Source organism: Ambystoma mexicanum, chromosome 2p, assembly GCF_040938575.1.
Source record: "Ambystoma mexicanum isolate Mex_15411 chromosome 2p, UKY_AmexF1_1, whole genome shotgun sequence".
NCBI classification, from domain to species: Eukaryota; Metazoa; Chordata; class Amphibia; order Caudata; family Ambystomatidae; genus Ambystoma; species Ambystoma mexicanum.
In genome coordinates, this window is record NC_090923.1 from 353,950,171 (window position 1) to 353,978,119 (window position 27,949).

Genomic DNA, 27,949 nt, shown 5'->3' on the forward strand with positions numbered 1-27,949 from the left:
ACTCTTCAAAAGTCCAACCCTATACTAAATTAATCTCATACAATCAAGGGAGTACTGAGGGTCCAGTGACCAAGGGCTGAGGAGGAAAGAGACCGTTAAGCAGCAGGCAGAGCAGAGTCTATGAAGGTAACTTCAGGTTTGCAGTTACGTAATAGTTAGTTTTGGCAATTTAGATCCTAATGGTTTGTTCACCCCAATGGGAATCAGTGTGCCGGAGGCGGGTGCGAATAACTGCTTACCTGCACCTCTCCAAGAACACCTTAGCAATTCAGCAAGACCAAGGTAAGTACCTAGGCTTAAGATGGTACCTTTTCAGTGAAGAACCTGGTGCAGCAGGTTGATCCCAAGGATAGGCGATAGTTGTCCCTGGTTTGGATTTCTTGGCCTGTGTGGCTAAAGAAGGAACTTTGGGGGGAACAGACTGATGCATTCGAGCAGTGGGGATCCCCAGCAGTGAACCTTAGCAGCACTGGTGCATTTGAGCCCTTCACAGGCATTGGGTCAGCAATGGTTTTATGGTACACTTCCTTCTCTTCTCGGTCTGTGACTCAGCTGAGGGGACGCCTTGGAGTGGAAAAGTGTCACTGCATGCCGAGAAGTATGACCACAAGGTTTCAATCAGATCCATGCTTCACAAGACATTGCACCGCAGAATAGCACAGGTACCAGGGTATTGGCAGTTTGCAGCCCGAGATGGTCATAGCTCTTCATGGGATGGCACATATTGCAGGTGGTCTTGAGACTGGTTAGGCCCACCAGTCCATCGGAGGAAGTTGACTTCAAGAGATCTTCCCTGTCACTCGGAATTCTGGGTTAGGTCTTTAGCGGTCACTTAATGGCTCTGGCGTTTGTTTGGAAGTTGCTGGGACGTATTCCTCTCTGGATCTTCAGTCCAGTGGTCAACTCTGAAGTTCAGCTCCAGGACCCTCACATTTTATGAAAGAATACTGGCTGAGCCTACCAATCGGCATTCAAGCTTTTCATGCAATTGTAGGGGTTGCCTGTCCAGGGTGACAGCCAGCCTCCCACTTCAAACTGGTTCCAGTCAGGCACACTGCAGGACAAAAACCTGGGGCATTTTGGTTACCTCTCCCACTTCCTGTCCTTGCAGACACTGAAGAGCCTTGGTGGGCTTTCCAAGGGAAGCCCACAAAAGACCCATCAAGACCGCCCCCACCCAGGAAGGTAATAGTAGGCTCAAGTCATCGTGAACAGGGCTTAAAGTACAGCCACCATTTTTTTTGTCCAAATATTTTTATTAAAACATCGATCAAACATGAAATTCATCGCAGAACATAAGGCAGGGATAACCCATTAATCATACAGCTTAATCAAGGCTTTGAAATTTCATTTTAACGTAGTTACAATTCATTTATGCTTCTTTAAATCTTCATTGAACTCTGGGAGGAAGCTTTGCTTGAAACAACAACCTTTAGAAAGAGGAGAGGAGAAAAAAGAGAAAGAAAAAAAAAAGTTAATTCATATAGTCACACCACCAACATTAATATCAGCATTATCCTCGTGAACAGTATCTTCCACATAAATTTAGATTACCACCAGGGTAGCGTAGAGTTCATGATCGGGGCTTGTCAGGGTTTAAGAAGGTATTTAATCAATTTAGGTTGAAAGAACATGTGTTCCCTTTCGGCTACGTACTCAAAGAATGGGCCCCATGTTCTGGGGAATTTGGATGTCTTGCAGTCTATTGAGGCCATTAGTTTTTCCATGCCAAACAGTTCCCAAACCTTCACCCACCAATAGGCCACGTGGGGTCTCTCCACCTCCTTCCAAAATCAGGTTCTCGTGAGTCGGGCTGCCATAAGTAGCTGAGTAACCAAAGGCCCTCTGGGGCCAGATTGTGGGTATGATCCGTCATCTGGCGTGTCGCCTAGCAGCATTATAAGAGGGTCCAAAGGGAGCAGTACCCCGCTTATGTCCTTGATTTGTGACCTGATTTCCAGCCAAAAGGATTGGATTACGGGCCAAAGCCATCACAGATGGACCAAATCTCCTCTCCCTCCGCATCAGTGCCAACACGTATCAGGGTAGGCTGGGTTCATCGCATGTAGCCTCTGGGGGGAGAAGTACCAACGAAAGCAAAGTTTGAGGGCACATTCTCTTACTGCCGTGCACCTTGAAGATCTATGGGCTCTAGCCCAGATCCTCTGCCATGATTCGTGGACACTTCAGGCCCCAGATCCCTCTCCCACGCTAACATATAGGGTAGTTGCTCATCCTCCAGAAGACGCTAGCAAGTAGCTATTCTATGAGTGTGGTGCCCTTCTGAAGCTGTTAATTTTAGCTCCGTAGGGGGCCTAGTGGCAGCCTTTCTTATGCTAGGGTTGGTTATCCAGTGGCGGATCTGTATGTTTCTAAACCTTTTGGTTTCGGGGAGAGTAAATTTCTCTTTGCACTGTGCAAAGGTCAGGAGTTGATTATCTGTATAGAGATCTCGTAGTTGCAAGGAGTTCCCGTGTGACCAGAGCTGGAATGAGTTAGGTTGGAGCCCAGGGGTAAAGGCTGGATTCTGCGTTATAGGGGAGAGTGGTCGAAGACCCAGCGGGAGCCCTCTTTGCAAGCAGAATCTATCCCAGCAGCGGAGTGTCGCCATTGTGGAGGGGAGTAGGGAACCCCGGTAGGTGCGCAGTTCTGGTGGAAGGAAAGGCAGATGGCGAAGAGGAATCCGAAGGGAATGTTGTTTAATGTCCTGGCATTTGGGGGGGGGGTCTGCCGGATTAGACCAGTTCAGGATAGCAGCAATTTGAGCTGCTCGATAGTATCGGGGGATAGAGGGTACACCCAACCCTCCCAGAAGCTTTCCCCGGGTTAAGAGCTTACACTGAATTCTTGGTGTTTCCCGCTGCTAAACAAAGCGCCCCACCTCCCTCTGTAAATCAAAAAGATCTCGTTCAGGAATCAATACAGGGAGTGCTTGGAATGTGTATAAGAGTCTAGGTAGCAGGACCATTTTAATCGCACTGATCCGTCCTAGCCAGGAGATTTCTTGTGAGGACCAGTTCTGTAATGATTTTTTAGACTCTCCATAGGCTGGGAATATTGGCTTTCAACAGCCCTGTGAATGTTGGGGTCAAGTGTACGCCAAGATATGTAATGGTTGTATTTTTCCAGCTAAAAGAATAGGCCTTCTGCAGAGTGATCAGAGTGCCAGGAACCTCTGACAGATTTAGGCCTGTCGATTTGGCCATAATTATTTTGAATCCCAAAATCCTCGCAAATTGGGCGAGTAGATCCATAAGGGGAGGGATTGAGGCCCGAGCATCTCTCAGGAAGCAGAGTATATCGTCAGCGTATAACAGGATTTTATGGCATTGTTCTCCTATCTCAAACCCCCGGATCTTTGGGTGGAGGTGCATTCTTTGGGCTATAGGCTCCATTGCTAACGCAAATACCAATGGGGAAAAGTGGGCATCCATGCCGGGTTCCCCTACCCAGTGGAATTGAAGCTGTGTGTTGTGAATTAACTCGAACTGTGGTCGAGGGGATCTGGAAGTTTGACAGGATTAGTTTAGAAAATCTCAGGCCAAATCCAAAGCCTCCCAGCAGCAGGGTCAAATAGTCCCATGACATACTATCAAATGCCCTATGAGCGTCCAAGAACAGCAGAGAGAGAGAGCCTGGGATAGTAGGGGCGAGAGCAATCAGATCAATTGCCCTGTGAATGTTGTTGTGTGTGGAGCAGCCCTGAATAAACCCCGTCTGGTTGGTCTATCAGTGCTGGCAGAACCTCCCCGAACCGTCGGGCTATGATTCTGCTATATAGCTTTGTGTCTGTGTTGAGCAGAGCTATAGGCCGGTAGGATGTGCATTCTGTTGGGTCTTTCCCGGGCTTGAGGATCAGGGTAGTGGCCGATTCAGCCATGGCTTGTGTAACCGAGCCTGTTTCCCATAGAAAATTAAATAATTTTGTGAGGTGGGGTGTAAGCTCGGCAGAAAAGGTCTTATAGAATTTATTAGTAAACCCATCTGGGCCCGGGGCCTTACCAAGAGGGAGAGCCTTAATTGCCAATTCAACTTCTTAGGCAGTTATGGGGTCTTCCAAAGACTCTCGCAGGGTCTGTGGAATTTTCAGGAGGTTTGCCTTTGCTATAAAGTCCTTGGAAGCTTGTGCATCTCCTGGATGTGCAGAGGCATGTTCTCTAAAATAAAATTCTCAATGATTTGGAGTTTGCCCTCTTCTGAGGAGACATACTTGCCTCCATCGTCTCCCAAGGTGTCTCTTCTGTTTTGCCTTGTCTGTTTTTTTTAATTTGGCCTCTTGTAGTTTGTTCAGTTTGTTCCCCCTCGTGTAAAAATATTGCTTGATGAGCATCATCGCATAGGCTGCTCTTCCCATGTGAAGCGCTTTCTTCGCTGCTCGCAAGTCCCTTAGGGAGCGCCGTGAGACCCTTTCCTTATGAATCGCCTCTAACCTGTGGGCTTATGCCTTTAGCTGTGCTTGTAGTAGTTTCCTGGCTCTTCCTCTCTGTGCTGCTTGCTCGATTACATGTCCCCTAATTACCGCTTTACCTGCATCCCATATCCTACCCCAATTCATGCCGCCTATGTCATTTTCACTATAGTACAGTTCCATGGCTTCCCTTATGTGAGTTCAAATCAGTGGGTCATCTAGTAAGAAATCATTCAATCTCCAGGGGGGTTTCCGGGGTGGGTTGCCTGAAGCGAGGAAATTATTAGTCTCACTGGGGCCTGATCTGAAAGGGCTTCTGGGAGAATTTCTGCATTAGTCACCAAGGGAATTAGTGAATCTGAAATAAAAAACATATACAATCTAGACAACCCTCCATGTACAGCGGAGAAGTAAGTATAGTCTCGTTCATTTTGGTGGATCTATCACCAGATCTCAATGAGGGAATGTTCCCGCAGTAATGTGGTGAGTGCTCCAACGTTACTTTTGTCATTAGCCGTTCGGGGCAAGGTTTTATCTACTAAGGGATTAAGGACGGCATTAAAATCACCTTTTAGGATTACCTCCCCCTCTGTATGATCAAACAGAGCTTTAGACAATTTAGCGAAGAATATCTTTTTTGGAGTTCAGAGCATATATAGAGACCAAGGTGATTTTTCACATGTCTATCATGGCTACAACCAGCAGGAATCTTCCCTCCTCATCCCGAACCACTTCCAGTACCTTAAGGGGGATACCTTTGCAAACCAAAATGGCGACCCCTCTTTTTTTGGCCACTAGAAGCAAAAAACTTTGTCGGATATAATTTATTGCTGAGGCGAAAATTCATCAGCGGAACACAGATGAGTCTCCTGCAGACACAGAAATGCTGCATCCAGGGTCAGTAGTCTATGAAACTGCACCTTACGCTTCAGGGGAGAGTTTAGACCCTGCACATTAAGAGTGATACAATTGACATTCAGGGCCGCCATGTCAGATTCGTTCAGGTCTCTGTATTCTGTCATCTAGTGGGCGTTCAGCCCCTCAGGGAAAACCTTCATGGGGGAACCAGGCTCTGGTGTGGTTTGATAAGGAGGTTATGGGGGGATAGGGGGTGGGCGCCGGGGCCCCCCTGGGTGAAAATCGGGCAAAAAGTTCAGATTTAAATCAGCCGCATTTCTTGATCTGGGCATCTCATGGTGGAGCGCACGACGAACACAGCTGCATACCTCGCCGCCAAGCCACGACCCCACAGCCACCATTTTAGGCAAATGGTGACCCCTATGTGCCTACTGCAGCTGTGAAGACCGCCTGTGGTAGAAGTCCACAAAAAGTTGTGCAAAATGGTAGGGAGTGTCAGAGGAACTTGCAACAGTAAATAAACGTTACCGGAATAGTGAGAAAAGGAGACCATGTGTCCCCTCAGCACTCCAGGTAAGGTGGGGTGTGCTGATCTCATAACATACAGAAGGGACAAAGGGGTGTTCCCCTGCCCTTTTAACAGTAGTTAACCCAGGTAAAATAAAAAGGAAAGTTCAAGGATCTTCGAGCAACACTGCACAGAAAGTAGTGTGCTGCAGTAGAAAAACATAGGTGCCAGAAAACATGGAGGAAAGCAGAACTCCTTCAAAAAGTATCCAAAAGAGTAAAAGGTTCCCAAGTACAGAGTGAAAGAATGAGTGAGAGTGGGAAAAGGTTCCCACTCACTCAGGAGAAATAGTCAAAAAAATTCAGTAATCTAGCAAAAAGGCGGTGGGGACTCACAAAGTGGGAAGAAGGAACATCTACCCAAACCTTGATTTAAGAAGGGGTACCTTCTCGTTCTGGTTCTTGAAACTCGGAAGACCTCTTCATTGATTCTGCAATCCTAAAGGGTGGATGCAGAATATTGTTTGTGTTTTTTTCCTTTTCAGTATGCCTAGTATATAGATCAGTTAACTTCAGAGCACATTGAGCCATATACATTCTGAAAGAAAGCAAGCCAAGTTCCTATGTATGTGGGGCCCATTGTGTCCTACCCACAAGACCCATCACACTGCAATTTATCAAATTCTGGAATCATGAAGACGTTGAAGACCTTTTCATATGGGACCTACTTCATGCATAACACCATAGTCCGAAGGTAAACCAGTTTGGCAAATGCAGTGTGTGATTCATCAGACAAAAGAAGTCTGCAATTGTAGCACAAATAGTTAAGGTCTCTCCTTCACTTAAGGTACTATAAAAGGTTTTAATAAACGTATTAGGAACCTTCGCACTACTATAAATGTAGTCATTCTGTTGTAGTTTTACATGACCCAAGTGGCCTGTCTCCTGTGTTTGATTCCTTGGAGAAGACCAGCTATGACACTTGGTTTATTGCTGCCTCAGTCAACTAGACTCCAACACCTGAATAGTTGAAACTCGACCTACTATGTGAATTACGCTATGGGTTGTCATTCTTTTCTGATTTCCTTTTCTATGTATAGTTGTCACATAGTTTTATAAATAAGGTGCACGCTGATTAATTAAGCAATCTCTCAAAAGTAATATAAAGCACCAATGAACCAGAAGGATTTCTTTGGCCACTGCACTGTAAACTGAATCGCATAAGAATCTGAACTGTGTGAATTCCGTTTGTGGATTTCATGTAAATGAAAGCACATTGTGTCCGTGGTTTCGCAGCACAGCAGGCTTTGCTGATCGCTGTGCATCACACCTGCTAGTGTGAATGCAAGCAAAGTTTATGCTAAATGCTCGTACAATCTGCACCTTTTATGCTGAGACTACAAGGGAGAATACAACCTGTCGAATGGTGGGATTGTAGGAAAGAAAGTGCATAAAACCTCAAAATTAGGCCTTACAAATGGGAGCAATATTATGGTCAAATGGTTTTGTAGGCATGCAAGGTCAATTTGCATATTGAGTTCATATGCGGTATAAACCACATTATGAGTAGAGGCACCGTTGATTTCCCAATTGAATAGAAAGGCTGATTTCATTTTTAATAAGTTGTTGAATTATATCTTTGGAGCATGGGTAACATTCTGAGCCCCAGGCTTAAAATGGGAACAATCTGCTTTTTCTGACGGAGTTTTCCCAACGTGTGTCTTTGTTCTGTTATTATTCTACCACAATCGGATCTACTACTCTGCTCTATAGCTATTCATCCAGCATTATCAGTCTCATTTAGAGTACCATATTTCGAGGTTTGAGGGATTGCTGGAAGTCTAGGATGGCCATGACCATTGTAAACGGCTATCCATAGAAGGTATATGATTGATCTAGTCTCCTTCACCAGGTAACTTTCCATCATGGGGGCACAGAATTGGTGCCATCCAAGCACGTTACTGGGAGCAAACGCCCACCACAACTCCTCCTTTACTATTTAGTTCTGATCCTCACATGTAAACGCTGGCAAGCCTTTCCTCGCGATGTGCACTGCCAGAGCAGAATGAGGAGGCAAGGAAACCTCCCAAACCTTGCTCTGAGAATCACTATAGAAACGAATTGCATACTCGTGAGCGCTACTTCCTAAGACCTAACAGCATTCCTTTCCTTACTGCATTTGGCAGAACAGCTCACCAGCACTGACCAAGACCATGCCTGGAGCTGGAATCGTAATGCTTGACCACACACCACTGCACACATGTCTACTTACACTCAAAGGGCAAAATAAGGCTTTAAGACTTCGGCCCGCATTAGCTAGCAAGGCCATTCAATGGGGAGGAACGGGTACAAAGCCTGGGCACACTAATGGGGTACACACAATGAATGAAAAGCCATTGGGGGGGAAATGAGTATCATCCAATCCTGTGATTCACAGGAGATGAAGAAATTGTCCCCCTATGATTATGAAGTGCTCTGTTTCCTCAGTGATGAATAAATGCTCTAAAAATAATAATAAAGGCAAGGGAATCGTACAGAAAACCAATATGGTGGGAACCCTTTCTCAGTCCTCTGCTCATCTGACTATCCTAACCCTGCCCCCTTCCCAAACTTGCAGCTTCAAAAGCCTTTGATATGCATCACACCGGGTGTGCGGCTAGGCCTTTTGGTATGGGAGCGCCCTTTGCAATATAGCACACCACCCTTTCTGAGATGGGTTACCAAAATCATGTCATTATTAAAACAAAATAAAAAAGTAAAAAACAGGGCTTAGAGGGGATTGGGTCCTCCGACGTATTCCATATCTATGACAGGTAATGTCCACAGCTGTGCTGCTTCGGAAAATCTTTGGCTCCTGCGTCGATGCGCCGTCCCCGAGGACCTCCTCCGACGGCCGACGTCACCCGATGTGATAAGTAGGACACACGACGCCCATAGCCTCAGTTCCGTTTTTTCCGCGAACGTGTTCGCTTTGTGAATCTCGGTATGCCTCGACTCGTTGGAGTTGCTGTTTTCTTTCTCGGTTCGTTGAACCTGTCCGGTTGGTGTAAAGACCTGTTTGTGGCGATGTCTTTTTCATCTTCGACCCCGCGTCCGGGCTTCAAGAACTGCGGGGACTGTGGGTCCAAGATGTCGGTCACGGACTCGCACTACGCCTGCCTCTGGTGCCTCGGGAGGCCCACGATACGGACGACTGTGTCGACTGCCAGTCGCTCACTGCGAAGGCCTTGCGAGAACGCAAGAAGAAACTGTCGGTAGGTCGGGTGTCTAAGCCCCGGAAGTCGAGGTCTACGGGGCTTTCGACTGATGACTCGAGGGGTGACTCTCTGCATCGTCGTCGGAAGTCCGGTGGGTCTCCTTCCAGGAGTCGGTCTCGCCACTCCTCCGCCTCTTCTAGGCATTCCAGGAAGCGCTGGCATAGGTCGCCTTCCCGGTCCTCTTCTGAGGATTCTGCCCGTCGACGGGTCGCTTATCCCTCCATGCAAGCGACATCAGAGGAATGGGCTTCCTTCGGGAAGCAGATGCTAGCGATTCTGGAATTGCAGGGCACCGGTCCGTCTGCGCCTCCGAGTGGGGTCGGTCGGCACCGGTCGAGAGACACCGCCCGTACGCCTTCTGGCTCGGGTGGTCGGCACGGCTCGCGGGAGAGGTCCCGCTCGGACAAGGGTAGCCGTTCTCGCCATGCCCGTTCCAGGTCCCGGTCCTCATTGCGCTCGAGACCGCGTGATCCTGTGCCGTCTTTGAAGAAGACGTCGATGCCTGTGGCGCCGAGGTCATCGATTTCTCTCGAGGTTCCATCTTCGAGGGGGTCGTCGACGCCGTCGGCGCCCAGGTTGTCGAGAGACATGCTCGGAGCTCCGGCTTCGAGGACTGTCGACGCCGCAGATGCTGGAAGCGTTGCAGCTGACGTCGATGCCTTTTCTGCCGGCGCCGACTCGCTCGGCGCCCTTGACGCCTTTTCTGTCGACGCTGACTCGCTCGATGCCTTTCGAGGCGGTAGTGTCGGAGGGGCCCCGTGGCACGGGGTTTGCCCCTAAAAAGGCTATGGCTAAGGTCCGGCACTGCTTTGGTCCGCAGAGGTCTTCCTCTCCCCGCCTGGAGTACATTTCAGAGGGTGATGAAGGCTCTGATGGCGGCCTGGTTACGGTTCCGGTTCCGGATGACCTCATCTCGGGCCATAGTCAGTTTGATGACCTGAGGCAGTCACTGCATGATGCCAGTGGACTGGACACCTCTCCGGAGGTGGAGTTTTGTCAGCCGGAGCCTGGCACTCATGCCGATTCGTCAAATCGGCGCCTTATGTCTCGGGTTACCGAGTACTTGGGTTGGTCAGCTCCCCCAGGGGAGTTCGTTCAGGATGATCTCACGGACATCCTTGATCTCGGTCCACCCACTGACCCAGTTTTGCCTTTTCATATGGCTTTGCAGAGAAGGGTGGCGGCAGCTTGGACTGCTCCGGAGAGTCTCCCGGCAGTGGGCAAGTCTTTGTCGCGAAAATACCGTCCAGCCAGTAGCGACCCGTGCTACTTGTCTAGGCACCCCATCCCAGAGAGTTTGGTGGTGCAGGCGGCTACGAGCCCGGCAAAGCAGGCGTTGTATCCTACCATCCCTCCGGATAGGGACGACAAACGTTTTGACGGTTGGGCGAAGAAAGTGTTTTCTTCTGAGGGTATGGCGCTTCAGGCGGCCAACTCCATATGTGCCTTGTCTCGTTTCACACACACTCTGTGGTACTGTGGTGCATTAGCGGCTCATCATATTCCCGAAGGGGATGAATGGGATGGTTTCCTTGCTATGGTTCAGGATGGCAAGGATGCCATGTGTGAGGCCGTTCAGTCGGGTTTGGACTTGGCGGATTGTGTCAGCCGGTCCATGGCGGCGAGCACCGTAATACGCAGGTTTGCGTGGTTGGGGAAGTCTGGGTTCGCTCTTGATGTGCAGTCCCGGCTCCTCAACATGCCCTTTGACGGTGAACACCTTTTTGGCAGCAAGGCTGATGAGAGCCTTGAGAGGTTGCAGACCTCCAAAGCTGCAGCGAAGTCGTTGGGCACTGCAGTTTGCCAACCTCTGCCTTTTCGTCCTAGGGGACAGCAATGGAGGGGAGGTTCCTTTCGCTATTACTCGTCCTTCAGTAAAGCGAGAGGAGCTAGCAGCCAAAGAGGCCATCGTAAGAGTGCCAGAGGTGGAAACAAAGGTACTCGAGGTGCCAAGGCCCCTCGGGCAGTTGCCTTTTTGCCCTCAGGCAACGCCGCAGCCGCTACCACTCAGTCATGAGGCCAGGTCCCATGGTTCGCCGGTTGGGGGGGGGAAGTCTGGCGCAGCATCTTGTAGAGTGGCAAGCCATTACTTTGGATGTGTGGGTTCTGGAGATCATAACCCACAGCTACTGTCTTCCTTTTCGGCAGAGGCCTCACGACAATCCACCAGGGAACCTCTCTTTGAAGAGTCCAGACCCGCTCCTTGCGCAGGAAATTCAAGCCCTGCTGGAGAAAGGCGCCATAGATCTGGTGCCTGTAGCGGAGAGGAACAAGGGATGGTATTCCCCTTATTTTTTGATTTAAAAGAAAGACGGGGGATTGAGACCCATCATGGACTTCCTCGGTTTGAACAAACTCCTCAGGAGGGACAAGTTCAAGATGGTGACTCTTTCTCAAGTCCTCCAGTCCCTTCAACTTCAGGACTGGTTGGTGTCTCTCGACCTCAAGGATGCTTACTTCCATGTGCCAATCCATCCCAAGCACAAGAAGTACCTGAGGATCGTGGTTGGCGACTCACACTTTCAGTTTCAGGTCCTGCCATTCGGATTGACCTCCGCCCCGAGGGTTTTCACCAAGCTCATGGTGGTGGTGGCAGCGCATCTCAGGAAAGGGGGGATTCACGTCTACCCCTACCTGGACGATTGGTTGATCAGGGGGAGCTCTCCCGAGCAAGTCCTGGATCATCTGTCCGTCACCTGCCACTCCCTTCACAGGCTGGGCTTCTCCCTCAATTTAAAGAAGTCCCATTTGACACCAATGCAGCGGCTCCAGTACATCGGAGCAGTGCTCGACACGTCCCTTGGGCAGTGTTTTCCTCCTCAGGTGAGGGCTCTTCACATTCAGCAGATGTTACACAAGTTTCAGTTTGCCCAGACTCTCCCAGCGTCTGAGTTCTTGAGACTGCTCGGCCTCATGGCATCCTGCATTCTTCTGCTGCCAGAGGCTCGTCTGCGGATGAGATCTTTGCAGTGGGCGCTCAAGCTCCAGTGGTCTCAGTCCTCCGGCAGGCTGTCGGACCCTGTTCAGGTGCCGCCCTCGGTAGCCCGGGACCTTCTGTGGTGGGCAATCTGATGAAGGGTGCCCCATTTTGGCTGCCCTGGCCAGAGGTGACGATCGTGACGGACGCATCCCTCACGGGATGGGGAGCTCATGCCAACGAGCTGACAGTCCGCGGTCGTTGGTCTCCGTCGGAGTCCAGACTCCATATCAATCTGTTGGAGCTGAGGGCCGTCAGGCTAGCCCTGAAGGCTTTTCTGCCGACTGTGCGCGGAAAGAGTGTCCTGATTCTGACGGACAACACGGTGGCCATGCACTACCTCAACAAAAAGGGGGGGGCAGGGTCACTTCCGCTGTGCAGGGAGGCGATGCAGCTCGAGTTCTGGGCCATCCAGCAGGAAGTTTCGATCTCGGCAGTTCATCTGGCCGGAGACGACAACGAGACGGCGGACGCTCTGAGCAGGCAGAGCACGATCTCTCACGAGTGGGAGCTGGCTCAGGAGATTCTCCTGGAGATCTTCGCCCTTTGGGGGACCCCTCAAGTGGATCTCTTCGCCTCCAGTGTCAACTGGAAGTGCGAAAGGTTTCGCTCGTGGGAATTTCCTCCAAAAGGAGCCTTAGGAGACGCATTCGTGGTGGAGTGGTCATTCCCACTGCTGTACGCGTTTCCTCCAGTCCCCATCATCCCGCAAGTGTTGCAGAGGTTATGGAGGTTCGGTTCCCGGATGATCCTCATTGCTACGGCGTGGGCCCGGAAGACGTGGTACCCGGACCTTCTAGACTTGTCCATCTGCCCTCCACGTCGTCTTCCCTACCGAGACGTTCTGCTCTCACTGGAGGGGGGTCAGGTTCTCCATCCAAAGGTCATATCCCTCAATCTTCACGCTTGGCTTCTGAAAGGTTGAGGTATAAGGATTGGGACCTCCCTGAAGACGTGATGGAGGTGTTGCTCTCGGCCAGGCGGCCGGCAACTAAGTCTCTGTACCGTTGCCGTTGGAGAAAGTTCTGCGACTGGTGCAAAATTCAGAATGTGGATCCTTTTGAATGCAACATTCCCATGGTTTTGTCTTTTTTGCTTTCTTTGGCCCACAGGGGCTTGCAAGTGGGGACCATTAAAGGTTACCTGGCGGCGCTGTCCATATTTAAGCGCTCGTCTGAAGGGTGTTCCTATTTTAAGATTCCTTTAATTTCGCAGTTTTTGAAAGGGCTCACTAATGTGTTCCCTCCGTCACCTTTTTTGGTGTCAGGTTGGGATTTGAACCTTGTTCTTAAGTTTCTTATGGGTGCTCCGTTTGAGCCTTTACATTCTTGCCCTTTGAGGCTGTTAACTCTGAAAACTGTGTTTTTAGTTGCGGTTACTTCCGCTCGCAGAGTGAGTGAGTTACAGGCACTTTCAGTTAAGCCACCCTTCACTGTGTTTCACAAGGACAGGGTTGTCCTTAGAGTTCGTCCTTCTTTTCTTCCGAAGGTGGTTTCGGAATTTCATTTGAGCCGGAAGGTTGTTCTTCTGGCGTTCTATCCTCCTCCACATCCTGGTAAGGAAGAGGAGAGGCTCCATAGGCTTGATCCTAGGAGAGCGTTGAGCTTTTATATCTCGCGCATGTCCCGGGTCAGAGTGGACGATCAACTTTTCATTGGTTACGCTGGAAAGCGTTTGGGACAAGCTGTGACGAAACAGACTTTGTTTCGTTGCATTATTTTAGCTATCTCCGCGTGTTAAACGCTTGGTGGGTAAGGACCCTCCGGCTGGCTTGCGGGCCCATTCTACCAGAGGAGTGGCTGCGTCGACTGCCCTGCAGAGGGGAGTTCCTATTCGTCACATCTGTGATGCAGCCACCTGGCCTTCAGTACATACTTTTGTACGTCACTTTTCCCTCGATTCCATCAGAGGGCAAGATCTGGTCTTTGGCAAGGCAGTTCTCTATTCCGCAATTTGATTGGGCATGCTAAATTTGTATTCTAAATTCTTTCCCACCTCCTTGCTTGGTACTGCTTTGGGAGTCTGTCATAGATATGGAATATGTCGGAGGACCCAATCCCCTCGAAGAACAAGTTACTTTCTTACCTGGTAACGTTCTTTCGATGGGTTGGTCCGACGACGTATTCCATATCGCTCCCTCCCTGCCTTCCCCGCTGCAGAATTTCTTTTGCGATTGCAGCTTGCGTTCCACAAGGCCTTGTGTGTCTGACTGGCAGAAGACTGGTGGCACACGTTCTAGGAAAAAACTATAACTGAGGCTATGGGCGTCGTGCGTCCTACTTATCACATCGGGTGACGTCGGAGGAGGTCCTCGGGGACGGCACATCAACGTCATCGATGCAGGACGCAGACGCCAAAGATTTTCCGAAGCAGCACAGCTGTGGACATTACCTGTCATAGATATGGAACTTGTTCTTCTGCACCCTTGCCAGAGGACAATCCTTCACAACAGCTTGGTAAGAATAGAACTGAGTTTGGCACATTTGGGGCAGTGTGGAGGAGATTCAGTTGGTGAGCTAGAGTGCACGTTACTTGGCCAGTGCAGGAATTCCATACCCGAGAAAGGAGAGAATTGAAAAGAAATCAATCAAAAGAAAGCGCATTTGCCTGTTGCATGCTATACCTCAAACCCTGAGCCAACCAGAAAGCTGTAATCCATGCCCGTTTAAGGCTCAATACGACCCTTGGCTTGTGGGTGAAAGCTGCTTCAACCTAGCAACCTGAAAAAGGTGCAAATAAATTACTCCTTATAACTGTACTAGCAGGACACTGATTGGGGCTGCTGAAAGGTGAACTTCTTGATGTTAAAATATCTCGTAAAACGTTCTTGTTGGATCACTTTAGTGAGACCATGGAGTCATAGGAAGGTGACCCAAGGGTGACCATTTCTAGACCAAGCAAAAATGACAGAGAAGCAATGACGTAAGCTGGCCACCATCCCTGGCACAGTGCCAACTATGGAACAAGGTGGGTTCTACATGCCTGGGACATGTTGGTTCCAGGTATGTTTTCTGGACAATGACCTTAGACCCTTTAGCATAAGGCTTGTGCACTTATTTAGGTAACTTTCTCTCAACCTTCAGTATAGTTTTGTTACAGCTGCAATTTGTGGAACTTTCAGGGGTTTTGCTCATCCTCTACTCCGAGAAGTTAATAGGGAGAAACCATACAAAAGGCTGAATTGTGCTTGCTTTAGAAAGGTCGGTAACCTGGACACCTTTTCATCGAGTCCTGTCCTCTAACCGTTCTAATAGCAAGCTGTTCAGGCAATTGTTGGAGAAGTACTTTCTCTCTGGCTTTAGTCAAACCAGAGTCTAGTATCTTGAGTTAACGGCATTGGATCATATATATCTTGAGAGTTCTGATAATAATCACAAATAATAATTCTATAAAATGACCCAGAATGTATTTCTAGGTTTAGGTCAAAGCAGCAGATCCATGTGGAACCATATGAGAAATGTGGGAGCCTTTGGATTCCTAGCAAGTGCATGCAGCAACGGCAAAATGGTTGTTCGGTTCCCAGGTCAAAATTTATGGAGCTAGGCCCCCAGTAACCACTTCTTGTTGAAAAGCAGTCCCAAGTGCCAACAGGGCAAAGAACATAGAGCGTGCACTCCACTTAGTAGCTAACATGTTTCAGAAAATGTGCTTCTTTAGTGGCAATATTTCAATAAACCTAACAAAATTCTTGCACGGTAAGCTTGAGCGAGAAAATGTTGGATGTAAGAAAGCAAGGAATAACACTTCGCATGTGACAGCCAACCTATTGGCTTTGCCCGTTAAAACATTTGATACATTTTGAACTACTTGCTGCATCATTAATATGCATATAAAGAGTGTTGCCTTATAAAGTGAGGTACACACATAACATTTCTTCCTTATCATGCTGCAGGTGTTGGGGGCATTCTCCCTTACCTGAACATGTCATACAAACTTGGTCCCCAGAGCCAAGGTACTAGCCCAACTAGACTACTGCAACAGGCTTTATGTGGGCCTCCAGGAAACTGAATGACCTCATACAAAGCAAAGCATCTTGGGAATGAAACCTTGGAAGCATGTTATGGCAGATCTCTGGGCATTATACCGGTTCCCAAGTAAGCAGCAACTCTGTTTTATAACCGTATGCTTATCCACCGTGCCTTCAGGAAGAAAGATTCCTCCTACCTCCACCAAAAAAAACAAGCACTACATGCCTACCCGCCAATTGTGTTTACAGCAATCGTTTCTGCGCTAGCCTGTGTAATAAGGGGTCTATATTGCGAAAGCAGTTTGTCGTAACATATTGAGGTAGAGGCCACAATGCTTACATGGGAATTCCTAGAAAGTGACTGATCAAGGATCACCCCCAAAATCTTAAGTTTAGGGACAGGAATAATATTATCAACCCCTAACCTAAAGGCTGGACTACCCACTATCATCAGTTCAGTTTTACCTTTATTTAGTGCCAGATTACTGTTAAGCATCCAGTTTTCAAGGAGCTCAAATACTCCGTTTAGTTCTTATTCGCCCACGAGTGACAACCTGAGAGCGGGACGACACATTGAGTGTCGTCCGCATAGTTCGAAAACTTGACCCCTTCTGCCTCTAAGTCGGAGAAAAAAAGGTGCCATGAATATGTTGTACATGCAAGGGGACGTACTGGCCCCCTGCCGTACCCCAAAGAGAACATGGATGGGCGAGGCCTCCGCAATATCCAAGCAGGCTCTGCTGTCTATTCTCCAGAAAGGAGGCAATCCAAGAAACCGCCAAAGGTGAAAAATTGGACTCACAGTCTAGACGTAAGGATGGAATGTTTGACCAAGTCAAATACTGCTGGCTGGTCCAGCGATATTAGCAAAGAAAGGGAACCTTTATCAAGCCGATCCAGTAATCTTAACTAACTCGAGGTGAAGGGTTTCTGTACCAAAGTTCCCCCTGAATCCCGATTGGTGAGAATTCAAGATCGGATAAAGATTGAGGTGCTCGAAATCTGACCATATGCAACCTTCTATAGTATTTTTAATAGGAACGGGGTCCTGGAGATCGGGTGATAATTCAGTGCGTTATCCCTTGTAATCCCAGTTTTGTTCCGAATGGGAGTGACCATAGTTTAAGGTCATCTGGGACCTTCCCTTCACGCATTGAGGTGTTAACACATGTACAGATTGCTTTTAGGAGAGAGGGAGGGCAAGTTTTTATCATCAAGGAGGAGCAAAAGTCCTCTCTGCAGCAAGTTGGCTTTAGCTGTTCAATGACATTTAAGGCCTCCTCTGATATTGATTGAAAATTAAATTGGGCAACCGTCGATATGGCCGTAGAAGGCTTCTGATACCCACTATTCCCCCTTGAAGGCAACACTTTCTTTCTTTCCAACATCTCTGTTCTAATGCCTAAAAGTTTATTTTGCAAACCATCTTGTATTTTCTGACACCTGATAGTGTTCCTTAACTCTAGTTGATCAGAGGGAGGGGGGACTACCTCCTGCTCTTTGAGAATGTTGAAGATTTCCTTTACTTCCGACTCAGCACTAGCAATTCTAATATTAAGGAAGTTCTGCTTAGCCTTCAAGACAGCCAGTTTGTAATCCTGTACTAAAATCATATAGGGAATTAAGAGGGCTAGACCTGGCGAGGATTTCCAGGTATAAAAGGCTTTGAGTGTTAAAGCTTTAAGTTTTCAAAGCTCTGGCTATGCTTTTAGCACCTGCAGCCTTCCTTACCTTATGACCCTGAAGAGATCTCACCTGGATCTTTTGGCCACCCATTTTGAAGTCTTAGAACCTGCCTGGATTCTTAGATTCTTAAATGTATGTAGGTGGAGAAAGACTTCAGTTGCAAAATCCTGCAGTACTTTCATTGTGGTGGTAGATGCCCATGTTTTTCACTGACTAGGCAGATGGAGGCAAGAATTTAGGTGAGGCTTCTCTCCATGATATGTTCTCTGAAGTCTTCTCCGCATTGTATTTTAGTAATTTGTGACCTAGCTAGACCATAAGAGTACCCAGGCCTATCTGGGCTTTGTCTGTCAGGCTATTGCTCGCCCGCCCTGAACAAGGGTCAACAACAATGGAGGTCCGTGAAAAGTACCCTGCAGAATGCCACAGGTGATAGCTATCCAATTGGAGCAAAAGCTTTCTAAGGAGATCTCCAACCTCTCACCCATTAGAAGTTAGTTAAACAAATCCAAAGAGATGGAGTGAACTCCAACAGCTGTTGTCAGGTGGTTCTTAAAGATGTTTAAGTCAATCCCAAAGGTTGCAGCGTGATCTGCTTAAACAAAGGAGGAGGCATAGTCCCTTTTGACAGCTAAAAGTAAGTTATCCCGATCAGAGCAGATTTAGTGGTGCAGCAAGATGTGAAACCTGATTAGATGTGACTTGGCAGTGCATGATTATCCAAGTGTGCATGAAGCCGCTGGCCTAGTGCGACCTCTAATAGCTTAGCTAGTGGGGGAGGATAATAGGCCGTTCGTGATGGGCAACGTTGGATCAAGGGTCATTTTTCTTATTCTTTTTTCTTTGAGGACTGATGGATTTACTTTCATCGACACTGATCTTTGTGATTACTGCCACCAATTAACAGTCCACAGAAAATGCAGACTTTTATTTCAGACCCCCCTGTTTTCACCCCATACCTATGCATTATATACTATACCCATCCCCCCACATATATATGGGTTGTAAAGGGGAGTCAAATAAAACAGTTAAGATTTTCAGTGGTCGCAGTTAATTGGTAGTAGTAATGGTGTGATGCCATTGACTCTAGTTCAGTACAGAGAACAGGGGGTACTGTTGTACAGATTGGTTCCACTAATGGCTGAAATGAAATGGAGTAGCTGTACAATTGCGTCCCTCTTCTAAAAATACTTGTCAACTGGGCATGCATTACAGTGCGCAATATTGTGTAATATTAGGTCTGTCAATGATTTAATCAGTATGTGGTTATGGAAAACAAAAATCCAATAAATCCTACCTGTATCTGCTTATTACATTGATGCTGAATTGTAGCCTTAGGGGTGAAGCAGAAGCACGACATAGACTAGGATTAGGAAGCCTTTATTCTAGAGTTCTACATCAGATTTGTACAAGGCACCTATGGGTTGGTTTCATCATAGCAGACTTCTGGTGTTTCTGAAGGAGCTGGACAGTTGAATGCACTCTTGGGATAATATGGGGCATTCCTGAATATTGGAATATGGGTGCACTCTCTAAATGATGAGTTTTGTGGTTGATGTACTTTAATTTTATAGTAAGGACTGCAGGCAGCCTGTTATCCTTAAAGGTGGGGGAGAACTAGGCAATGGAATGTCAAGGGACATAAAAGGTTATTAGCAGTAGGCATTTGACATGAATGCAGAGCGTGAGTGATTTTAAAGTACGTTCATTGAGAAGTTCTCTGTGGTTCTGCCAGTCTTTATAAACCCGACAACTGTTCTTAGGCCGATAACACCTCAGTGTGGTATGTTAGGCTGGCGGCTTGAAAGAACTCCTATACTAACATCATGCTAATTGTTTGTGTTACTTTATTAAGAGCTTCAGTTAACAGCTTGTTTGCTTTAACAATGTGTTTTAATGCAAATTATTTTTTTCAAAGTGCTTTCGTTGCAAATTAATTTATACAGAACAATTTGTTTTTTGTTATTTTCAGACCCCGGCTGTGACGGGTACAGCCCCAGCTCCAGTTCACAAAATCTATCGGAAGTGAAAAATGTGTCATTTGATCGAAAACTCGCATCATTGGAGTCCAGTTATCCACCAGATCTTCACAAATCATTACAACATGGAGAAAAGCGTACATATGTGAAGGACCTTAAAGGCAGCAGAGAGTACAGCAGACAATCCAATGAGCACCACACTTGGAATGGGACTTCAATGAACTATGGTCGTGCATCAGGTGGCATCAGAAACCGATCACCAGAGGGCAAGAGAGAGAACCTGCCGGTCAGAAATGTGGCAAATGGGCACAAAAGATCTCCTGAAAAAAGGAAAGAAGGCACACAGAGTGCTGAAAATACTTTGGAGAGGAAAGACCGGCATGGCAGAAGGCATGATGTTTCTCCTGAAAAACGCAGGGAACGGTCTCCAACTCGTCGAAGGGGTTTGTCACCCAGCAAGCGGAATAAATCACTTGAAAGGATGATGGATCAAATGAAATTAGCCGACAAAAGAGAGCGGTCACCTGAAAGAAGACGGGCAAAGTCGACAGACAGAAGGCGAGAGAGATCTCCTGAAAGGTGGGAGGAGAGATATCTTGACAGGAGGAGAGAAAGGTCTCCTGGCAGGAGGAGAGAAAGGTCTCCAGCCAAAAGGAACAATGAGAGAAGAGACCAGGATGAACGCACTCTTAAGTATGAAACACTTAAAAGTTCAAGGCAACCCCCGGAATACAGAAGGAAACCGTACAAAGAATGCAACACGGATCTCAGTATCTGACATAGCGTGTGCGCTGAGTCACATTCCAGCCTTTATGTTGTTAAAGGGTTCAATATGAGGGTAATGATGGATGCATCAATTATTTATAGTTTTACTTTTCTAACTATCCATCAGCTCCTGATCATACAAATATCGGCAAACATTGTGCAGATAAAACCTTATATCACAAAACTATACAAAAGATTGTTGTGCCTGATGTATATTAAAGAAAGTATATTTTTAACGTATACTTTTTTTGTAACGTTTTGCCATGGGTTGGCCCAAACAGATCATTTTGTTTCCACATGCTCCGTTTTTCCTTTGGAATGGCTCATTTATTGGGGATCTTGACCTCTCCAATATGCAGATGTCAGTTAGTTTAGCATAGCTAAATAATAATATAATGTCCAAGCTTGATTTAATTTGTTCTGGACTGTTATTATCTACTTCTATAAAGTAGTTTGTTGTGAATGTTGAACCGGGTTGCGAAGTACAGATGAGTGCACATGCGGATGCAAAACAGGTTCTACTGATGAGACTGAAGGAGACCATGTTTCCAGAATGAAGATTGCTGTTTGAAGAGACTACTACTGAGATGAAGGATATTTATACAAGCACACAGCACAAAGTGATTTATGTTAATATTTTATGGTTTGTTCAATGAGCAGTTTCTACTTTGGGGCCCTAGCGATGCATGGATTCAGCAGCTGCCGGTTGTTGTTTTTTTGTGTTTTGTTTCATGCAGGTGTTGACCGTCCAACCTGCTCATAACGTTTTCTTCTCTATTGTCTCAGCAGTAAAAGTACAGTTTTACAGAACTGCTAAGATAGTGTTGACTGAAAACTAAGCATGATGTCTGTGCTTTTCTTTCGACCTCATGTGACGACAAATTCTGAGGCAGCAAATGGTGCATAATAGAAATGAAATGCCTTCTTCCCGGTGACCGATCTAGCACATTTGTTTCCCGGGAAATCCTTCGGGTAAATGGGAATGGTTTTTTTTCTGGACATAGTCCAGGAAAATTAAGTATGCTAACAAAGCATGAGTAAGAGACGCCATGAAGAAAAATGCTGTAAATTAAAGGTATGGAGAGCATGAAAACACAAATTCTACATGTAGTAAATCCAGTCTGCTGTTGATCCAAGGTGTTAATGGACTACTGCCTAGCTGAGCCAAAATGTTTGCCATTACTTTTGGACTACTAAAGTAAACTGCTGCTTAACAGTGCATTGGTGTGTACATGTAAATGGTTCCACACTTTCCACACACACAGTTGAAGCGTTGCCAGTCTATCACTGCTGTTGCCATGGTACTGTACGAAAAAGGATGGCCAATCATTGTGTGTACAGAGTTTAAATTTTAATTAAGAGCCTGTTGAAAAACTGTTGCCTTCTTTCTTGTATAAAAGAGAATTTATGACGAAATGTAGCTGTGAGGAATGTGATCAGTGTTTATATTTCTGAAAATGGAGCAAAATGATCCATAGGGATATATTTTATTGTAAACTGAATCAGGTATGTAAAGATGTTTTAAAATGGGAAACTATAACTCTAAAGCTGTTCTCCGTTTGGATATCATTTCTTTCTTCATGGTGGGTCTGCTTGTGTATTCTAAAGCACTTGTATGCAGTCTATGTTCTTTAATTATCATTTCTTGAAATCTGCTATAAATATGTGCTCTTTTCCTTGTTGATGAAAAGCAGTATGTGGGCCAATCTTTTTTTATAAAACACTATGCATATATAAATACAACATTTGTTCATGGCTTTATTTGACTTATGGATTTAAGCGTAACCATGCTAGGTAAAATGAGCATAGAGGAGAACGTAGTACCACTTATTTCCTGGAAACCAAAATCTATGTATATATGGCTGCAACAAAAGGAGAAACTCTTTGAATGCTATTTTTATTATCAAATAAAGTTTTGCAAGTGATCACAGTCTAACAGTATATTTGCCATTCGTCTAACTCCCTGCATTCTCCATTAGTCATGATTGGTCTACATCATTGATGAACTAACATCAGCAACCTTAATTTTAGTGCACGTGTGTTCAACATTAACCACTGTGTGCACTTGTCCAATACCGATTCTTCACAACTTCCTTTGCAGGCAAAAGTTTGAGCGTTTAGAACTACAACCTACTTCTTCATAATTCTTTAACAGGTAAAGAGTTACATTATACCATATTTGTTTGTATCGCACGTCACAGCCTATTCTGTGTAGTGAGACTGTGTGTGTGTCACCCAGTCCTGATTTTTTTTTTTTTAATATCTATTCAGAACCAAAGACGAGTCTTCAGTTGCTCTCACTTTTATCATCTCAGGAATATGTTTTCGGAACAATTATTGAAGTATTCAAGATAAAATATCCGGAAAAGAGAATGGCACGACCAGTAAAAAAGGGGATGAAAATGTAGAAACTGAGACTATAATTGACCTTGCATAAATGATCCTATAAAAAGAGGATGCCTATTTTAATTTCCTGTCCATTGACCCATTATTTGTTGGCTATCTCAAAACAACCAATAAACATTGTATGCCCTGTCCGCATGAAAGGTTTTGTCTTGCTTATCACTACAGGTCATCACATGTATCCTCTCATCAGTGAGTTTTGGCAGGCATATATAATTTCCTCCTGTGTTCAGGATGGCCAGCGATTACTAGGTTGAATAATTGAATGTACATTCAACATTCTCGCAGTCTCCATCTCCTGCAGCCTGTGGGCGTAGTGCCTCCAATTTACCTAAAGCCCAAATAGCCACGCTCATTCTCCATTCCTCGATCAGTGGTAACCTCTTTTCCAGCCCAGGCTATTTTCCATTTTGTGATTACCAATTTTATACATTTTTTCTTCTGCCTTAGTCCTGTTCAGTTGCATCGCCCCCAGAAGAGCTATTTGAACTGTCGTCTTAGTAGTGATACCCATCATGACTTGTAGACCTATCAACGCTACGTCCCGAGCATCGGTTCCATACGGAAGGCTCATGTCATGTGTAGGAATATCAAAGAATATATACGGGAGGGTAACCCATTTATTATTTGAGGAGTGTATGTGTGAGCACACACATCAAAATCCAATAGAAACGATCCTCAACCAAAACGGTAGAGTAATAATACGCACTTTTATCTGGTTTATTTCTATGTACAAAACCAGTTATTTAGCACGAATAAAAAAATCGTTAATAGTAGTCAGTATGAACATTGTGCAAAACTATAGACTCTTAAAATGGCAATACATTCACCAGAAATGAGTGACCCAGACCAAAATCGAAAAAAATGTGTGGAATGGAGTAGGAAACCTCATCTATGAACCATTTCCTTTACTGGTGTCTAGCTTGGTCTCCCTGAGCGCACGCCGCTGACAAAACATCACACTAAATGTATGACAAGTTCATCCTTCATTGCCAAACCTTTATTTTATAACAATCCCAACTATTCAAGGATTCCTGTAAAGGTGGCACAATTTAGATCTCAAATGTGCCTCTCTGACAGGACTAGAAAAAGGTGTTGTGCTTGTCCGTCCAACCGTAATACGAATTTGAATAGGTCTTCAGTGTTTTTCCGTCATCACAAACATTTAAACGCCAATTTAAGCTTCAGCTTGCCAGGCCACACAATTCCTATAGCCAGGGATTCCTCAGAGTGTAAAAGTAATTTAGCGAGATGGGTTTTCATGATGGGTAGTTTGCATAATGTGGAACATGTTTGTGCTTATTTGTTTTCAGAGGTTGATTTGATTTGCTTTTAGGAGAACATTTACATGCCATTGCTGGTGGTCAGCTTGACCTTTGTTTTGAAAATTCAGACACATCCTAATGAGGATATCTATTGGCCTGATGTGCTGTTCTAAATAGTAATTTTTTAAACCCATAACATGGCACCTGTGTGCAACTCTTACATCTTTGAGGAGCATAGTCTAGCCTTCTTTGAGTAAAGGTTTACAAAGCGCTATGTACACAGAAGTACTCAGACAAGATTTGCCACCCATAACCAACAGTACACCCATGTATGAAGGTGAACTTTGGAACTACACTGCATGTGCCATTATTTTAAATTTGTTATGGTGAACTATAGTAGTTCTCACAGGGCCTCAACAAGTTAAAATTCACACTCGGAGAAGGGTGCTGAGCCAGTGAGGTGGCTGGCACAGCGGGTGAGAATACACATTCCCCACCAGCTGTTTCAGCCACCCGAACTTCACTCCCCGGTGAATCTTTTTTACATTGGGTTTTTTTTTTGGTAATGCGGAGAGGCAACCGAGTTCCCCTCTCCAGTTGCCTCCGCTCGCCCACCCCCTGCCCCAAATAAAATCACCACCCCCTCCATCACCACTTGCCTGCAGTACAGAAGTCTTATGCTCTGGTCCGCCTCACCTCCTGCGCTGGCTGCTGCCATAGAAATTGTATTTATATTTTATTTGGGTTTTATATAGTGCTTTAAGTCAAAGCACTGTACATGAAATTAAAAACAGTACAATAAATGAAGATTAGCAAAACGTAATGTCAATTTCTCCAGAGGGAAGTAAATGGGATCTCAGTCACGAAAAACGGAATAAACAGAAATGGAGTGAAGAGAGAGCATTTCAGTGCAAGGAGCAAGGAGAGAGAAAGAACAAAAGTGCAACTGAGCACAAGGAGGACCAGGGGCAGCAAGAAGAAATTGGGAACTGATTTGAAGCGAAAGAGAGGGAGCATAGAATGAGACTAGACAAGAAAGGTAACCTGGAACCAAGCCATGGAGTGATTTTAAAGATCACATGCACAAAAAGTAAAATTTGAAGCGAGACTGGAATGAGAGCCAGCCAAGAGACAAAAGAGAAAAGATAGAGCCAAGGGACGGGGTGGGGGGGATAGAAGCCAGAGTAGACGAATAGAAGCATTAAATACAGATTCAAGAGGAGCTGGACGAGTGAGAGGGAGACCAAAGAGGGCTGAGGAACAGTAAAAAAGGAAAGAAAAAGATTAGTGATGAAATCAATAGTTTGGTGGCTTCAAAAGTTAAACAATGAGCGAGCCTTGCGGATATTGTACAAGTGAAAGTGGCAGGCACATGAAGACAGAGAAATGTGATGCTTAAATTAGAGGTCTGAATCCAAGTAAAGTCCACGATAACAAACAGTGGAGGAGATAGGTAGTTGAGTGGGGGAAAATTAGATAAGAGGGAGGATGTGGAGGGGATATAGTGTTAGCAGGAAAGAAAAGTACTTCAGTTTTAGTAGTGTTGAGAACCAGAAAGTGATTGAATCCATGATGAATAGTCAAAAGACGAGCAGAAAGCTTGCTATTAATCTCGGGGAGAAAGATGAAAAAGATAGAAACAGAGTATCAGCCATGTAAAAGTGATGGGAAAGACCTGAAGCAGACATACCAGCTAAAGAGGTGTAAAGGAAAAATAGTAAAGGTCCGAGGACCGAGCCTTCGAGGACACCATCGTAAGTGGGAGTGTGGCAGATAAAGACCCTGCCCAGGAGACTGAGAAAGTTTGAGAAAGAGAAGACCTGAACCAAGACTTAGTCCCTTTTCCCTATGGCGGCAGCCATCTTGGATTCCCTTTTTTTTCCTTTTTGCTGTCATAAGTGACGGAAATCTCCAATTACCAGAGAAAAAACGAAAGCAATTTGCAACCTGGATGAACCCGGGGGTGTGAATGGCATTCACGCCCGGCAGGGGGGTCAACATGGCCGATAACGGGCCACAGCCCGAGCCAAGGCCTTTGCTCCGCTCAGGTCTACCATGGCTCAAGCTGGTGAGCCGTTACTGGCCATGTCCGCCCCCCCTGCCGGGGCCTGAAAGCCATATTAATGGCAGGCTCTATCCGTTTGCAGGTGGCAGCTAGCAGGATCGATGTGTTTCATGGCTGTAAGGATCTCCTTTTGGTTTTAACTGAGCCACAATTCGGCTACTTACTAGTTGGATACTGTGGGCGCTTTGGACTTCTAACTCCAGCAAATTGCTCTGTGAGGGTGGACGCTGCTTGAGTTGCATCTAAATAAATGTCACTTTGACCACCAGCAATGATATGTAAATTTGTTCCTAAAAGCATATCAAAGCAATATCTTTTGAAAAAGTGAGCACAAACGTTATATAAATCATGTAAATCTTTTGTAGGTCTGCCCATTATCAAGACAGATCTCGGGAAATATACTTTTACGCCCTGATAAAGAATTGACCAAAAGAATTGAAACTCTGCAAGCCAAACTTAAGTTGGCATTTAAATGTTTGTTTGTGGTGACAGAAATACACTGAAGACCTAATCCAGTTTTAAATTGGGTGGACAAGCGCAATACTATTTTTGATCATTTGAGAGAGGCGCATGGGAAAACTAAATTGTGCCACATTATGTGAATCCTTCAATAGTTAGGATTGTTGTTTTATAATACAGGTTAGGATATGAATGATGATGAATGTAATACATGTAGTTTCATGTTTGTTTCTTTCTGGTTTGTCTGGGGTGGGCACATGGAGACCATGGCGACACCCTCAATAAAAGATTCATATATGTGAAAATGGTTTCCCACTGTATTGCACAATTTGGCCTTGACTTTGGTCCATTTTACACATTTTTGGTGAATGTATTACTATTTTAAAATTCTGTAGTTGTGCATACTTTGTATTGACAACTATTAATGATTTTTCTGATTCCTGCTTACCAAGGCTCTTTTTTGTGCATCTAAAAAAGTTTGTTTCATCGTTATCGCTCAAATGTTTTGGTTGATGATAGTTTCTTTTTGTTTTTTGAGGTGTATGAGCAGGGTCCAATCTGAGCCAGCTTTTCATAATCTGTTGCTGTAAGTGGTTAAGTAGACCTCCCTGTATGTCAGCAAATTCTGGTTTACTATTCGTAGTCCAACACTGCTCTATTTTCCATTCACTGTTCATAGTCTGGGACACATTTAGGATTAATTAAATCTTGTGTTTTATGTTTTTATTTTGTAAAAATGTTCTTACTTTACATCAACCTCACGTTGGCAAATCCCAATACATACACAGACGTAAACAGCACAAAAATCAATATAAAAGACTTTGATCCTCCCATTAAGAGGGACCACATTAAGTTAAATTAAATCCAATACCATTGAAGTAAATTGAACTCGCTCACATTTGAGAAATTTCCTTTCCATGCCAGTTGCACATTTCACAGAATCCCCCAGTCTTTTGCCACTTTGTCAGAATAGTTTAAAACTAAACCAGTTCTCCCCTCCCAAGTTCAACCACCACCAATTTCTCGGCTTCTGCCTTTGCTAACATCATCACTTTGATGCTTTCAGAAATCATGATCATAAATTTGACCAGGGCCAACTTAAGTGAAGGGTGAGCCGTTGACAGGAGCCTATGCCACAAGTCCACTGCTATAAGGCCCGCTGGTGAATTAACAAAAGGGCCCCAGCATATGGATCCTTCTGTCCCTTACTAAATGTTGGAATGATTCTATTTTAGGACCTCAGTCTGCAGACTCTCAACTCCGGTTGGATACCCCACTTGGGCCCCATTACTTCCATTGTCAGTAGGCAGTTGCGCCTGAACGTTAGGTACCAGAATCGGAGCTTAGCTGACA

At 45.7% G+C, this 27,949-nt stretch overlaps 1 protein-coding gene across 13 annotated transcripts in view; it reads left to right on the forward strand.

The window, feature by feature from the left end:
* Positions 1-22,329, forward strand: part of MAGI1 (membrane associated guanylate kinase, WW and PDZ domain containing 1) — a 1,848,723-nt gene extending 1,826,394 nt beyond the window's left edge. For 8 of the 13 annotated variants that reach the window (XM_069643697.1, XM_069643693.1, XM_069643694.1 and 5 more), the window contains one exon: positions 19,633-22,329. In XM_069643697.1, coding sequence (XP_069499798.1) covers positions 19,633-20,417 — 785 coding nt within the window. In that variant the 3' untranslated portion in view covers positions 20,418-22,329. The remainder of the gene's footprint in view (positions 1-19,632) is intronic. The other 5 variants (XM_069643699.1, XM_069643701.1, XM_069643698.1 and 2 more) reach the window with 1 other exon arrangement.
* The last annotated feature ends 5,620 nt before the right edge of the window (positions 22,330-27,949 follow it).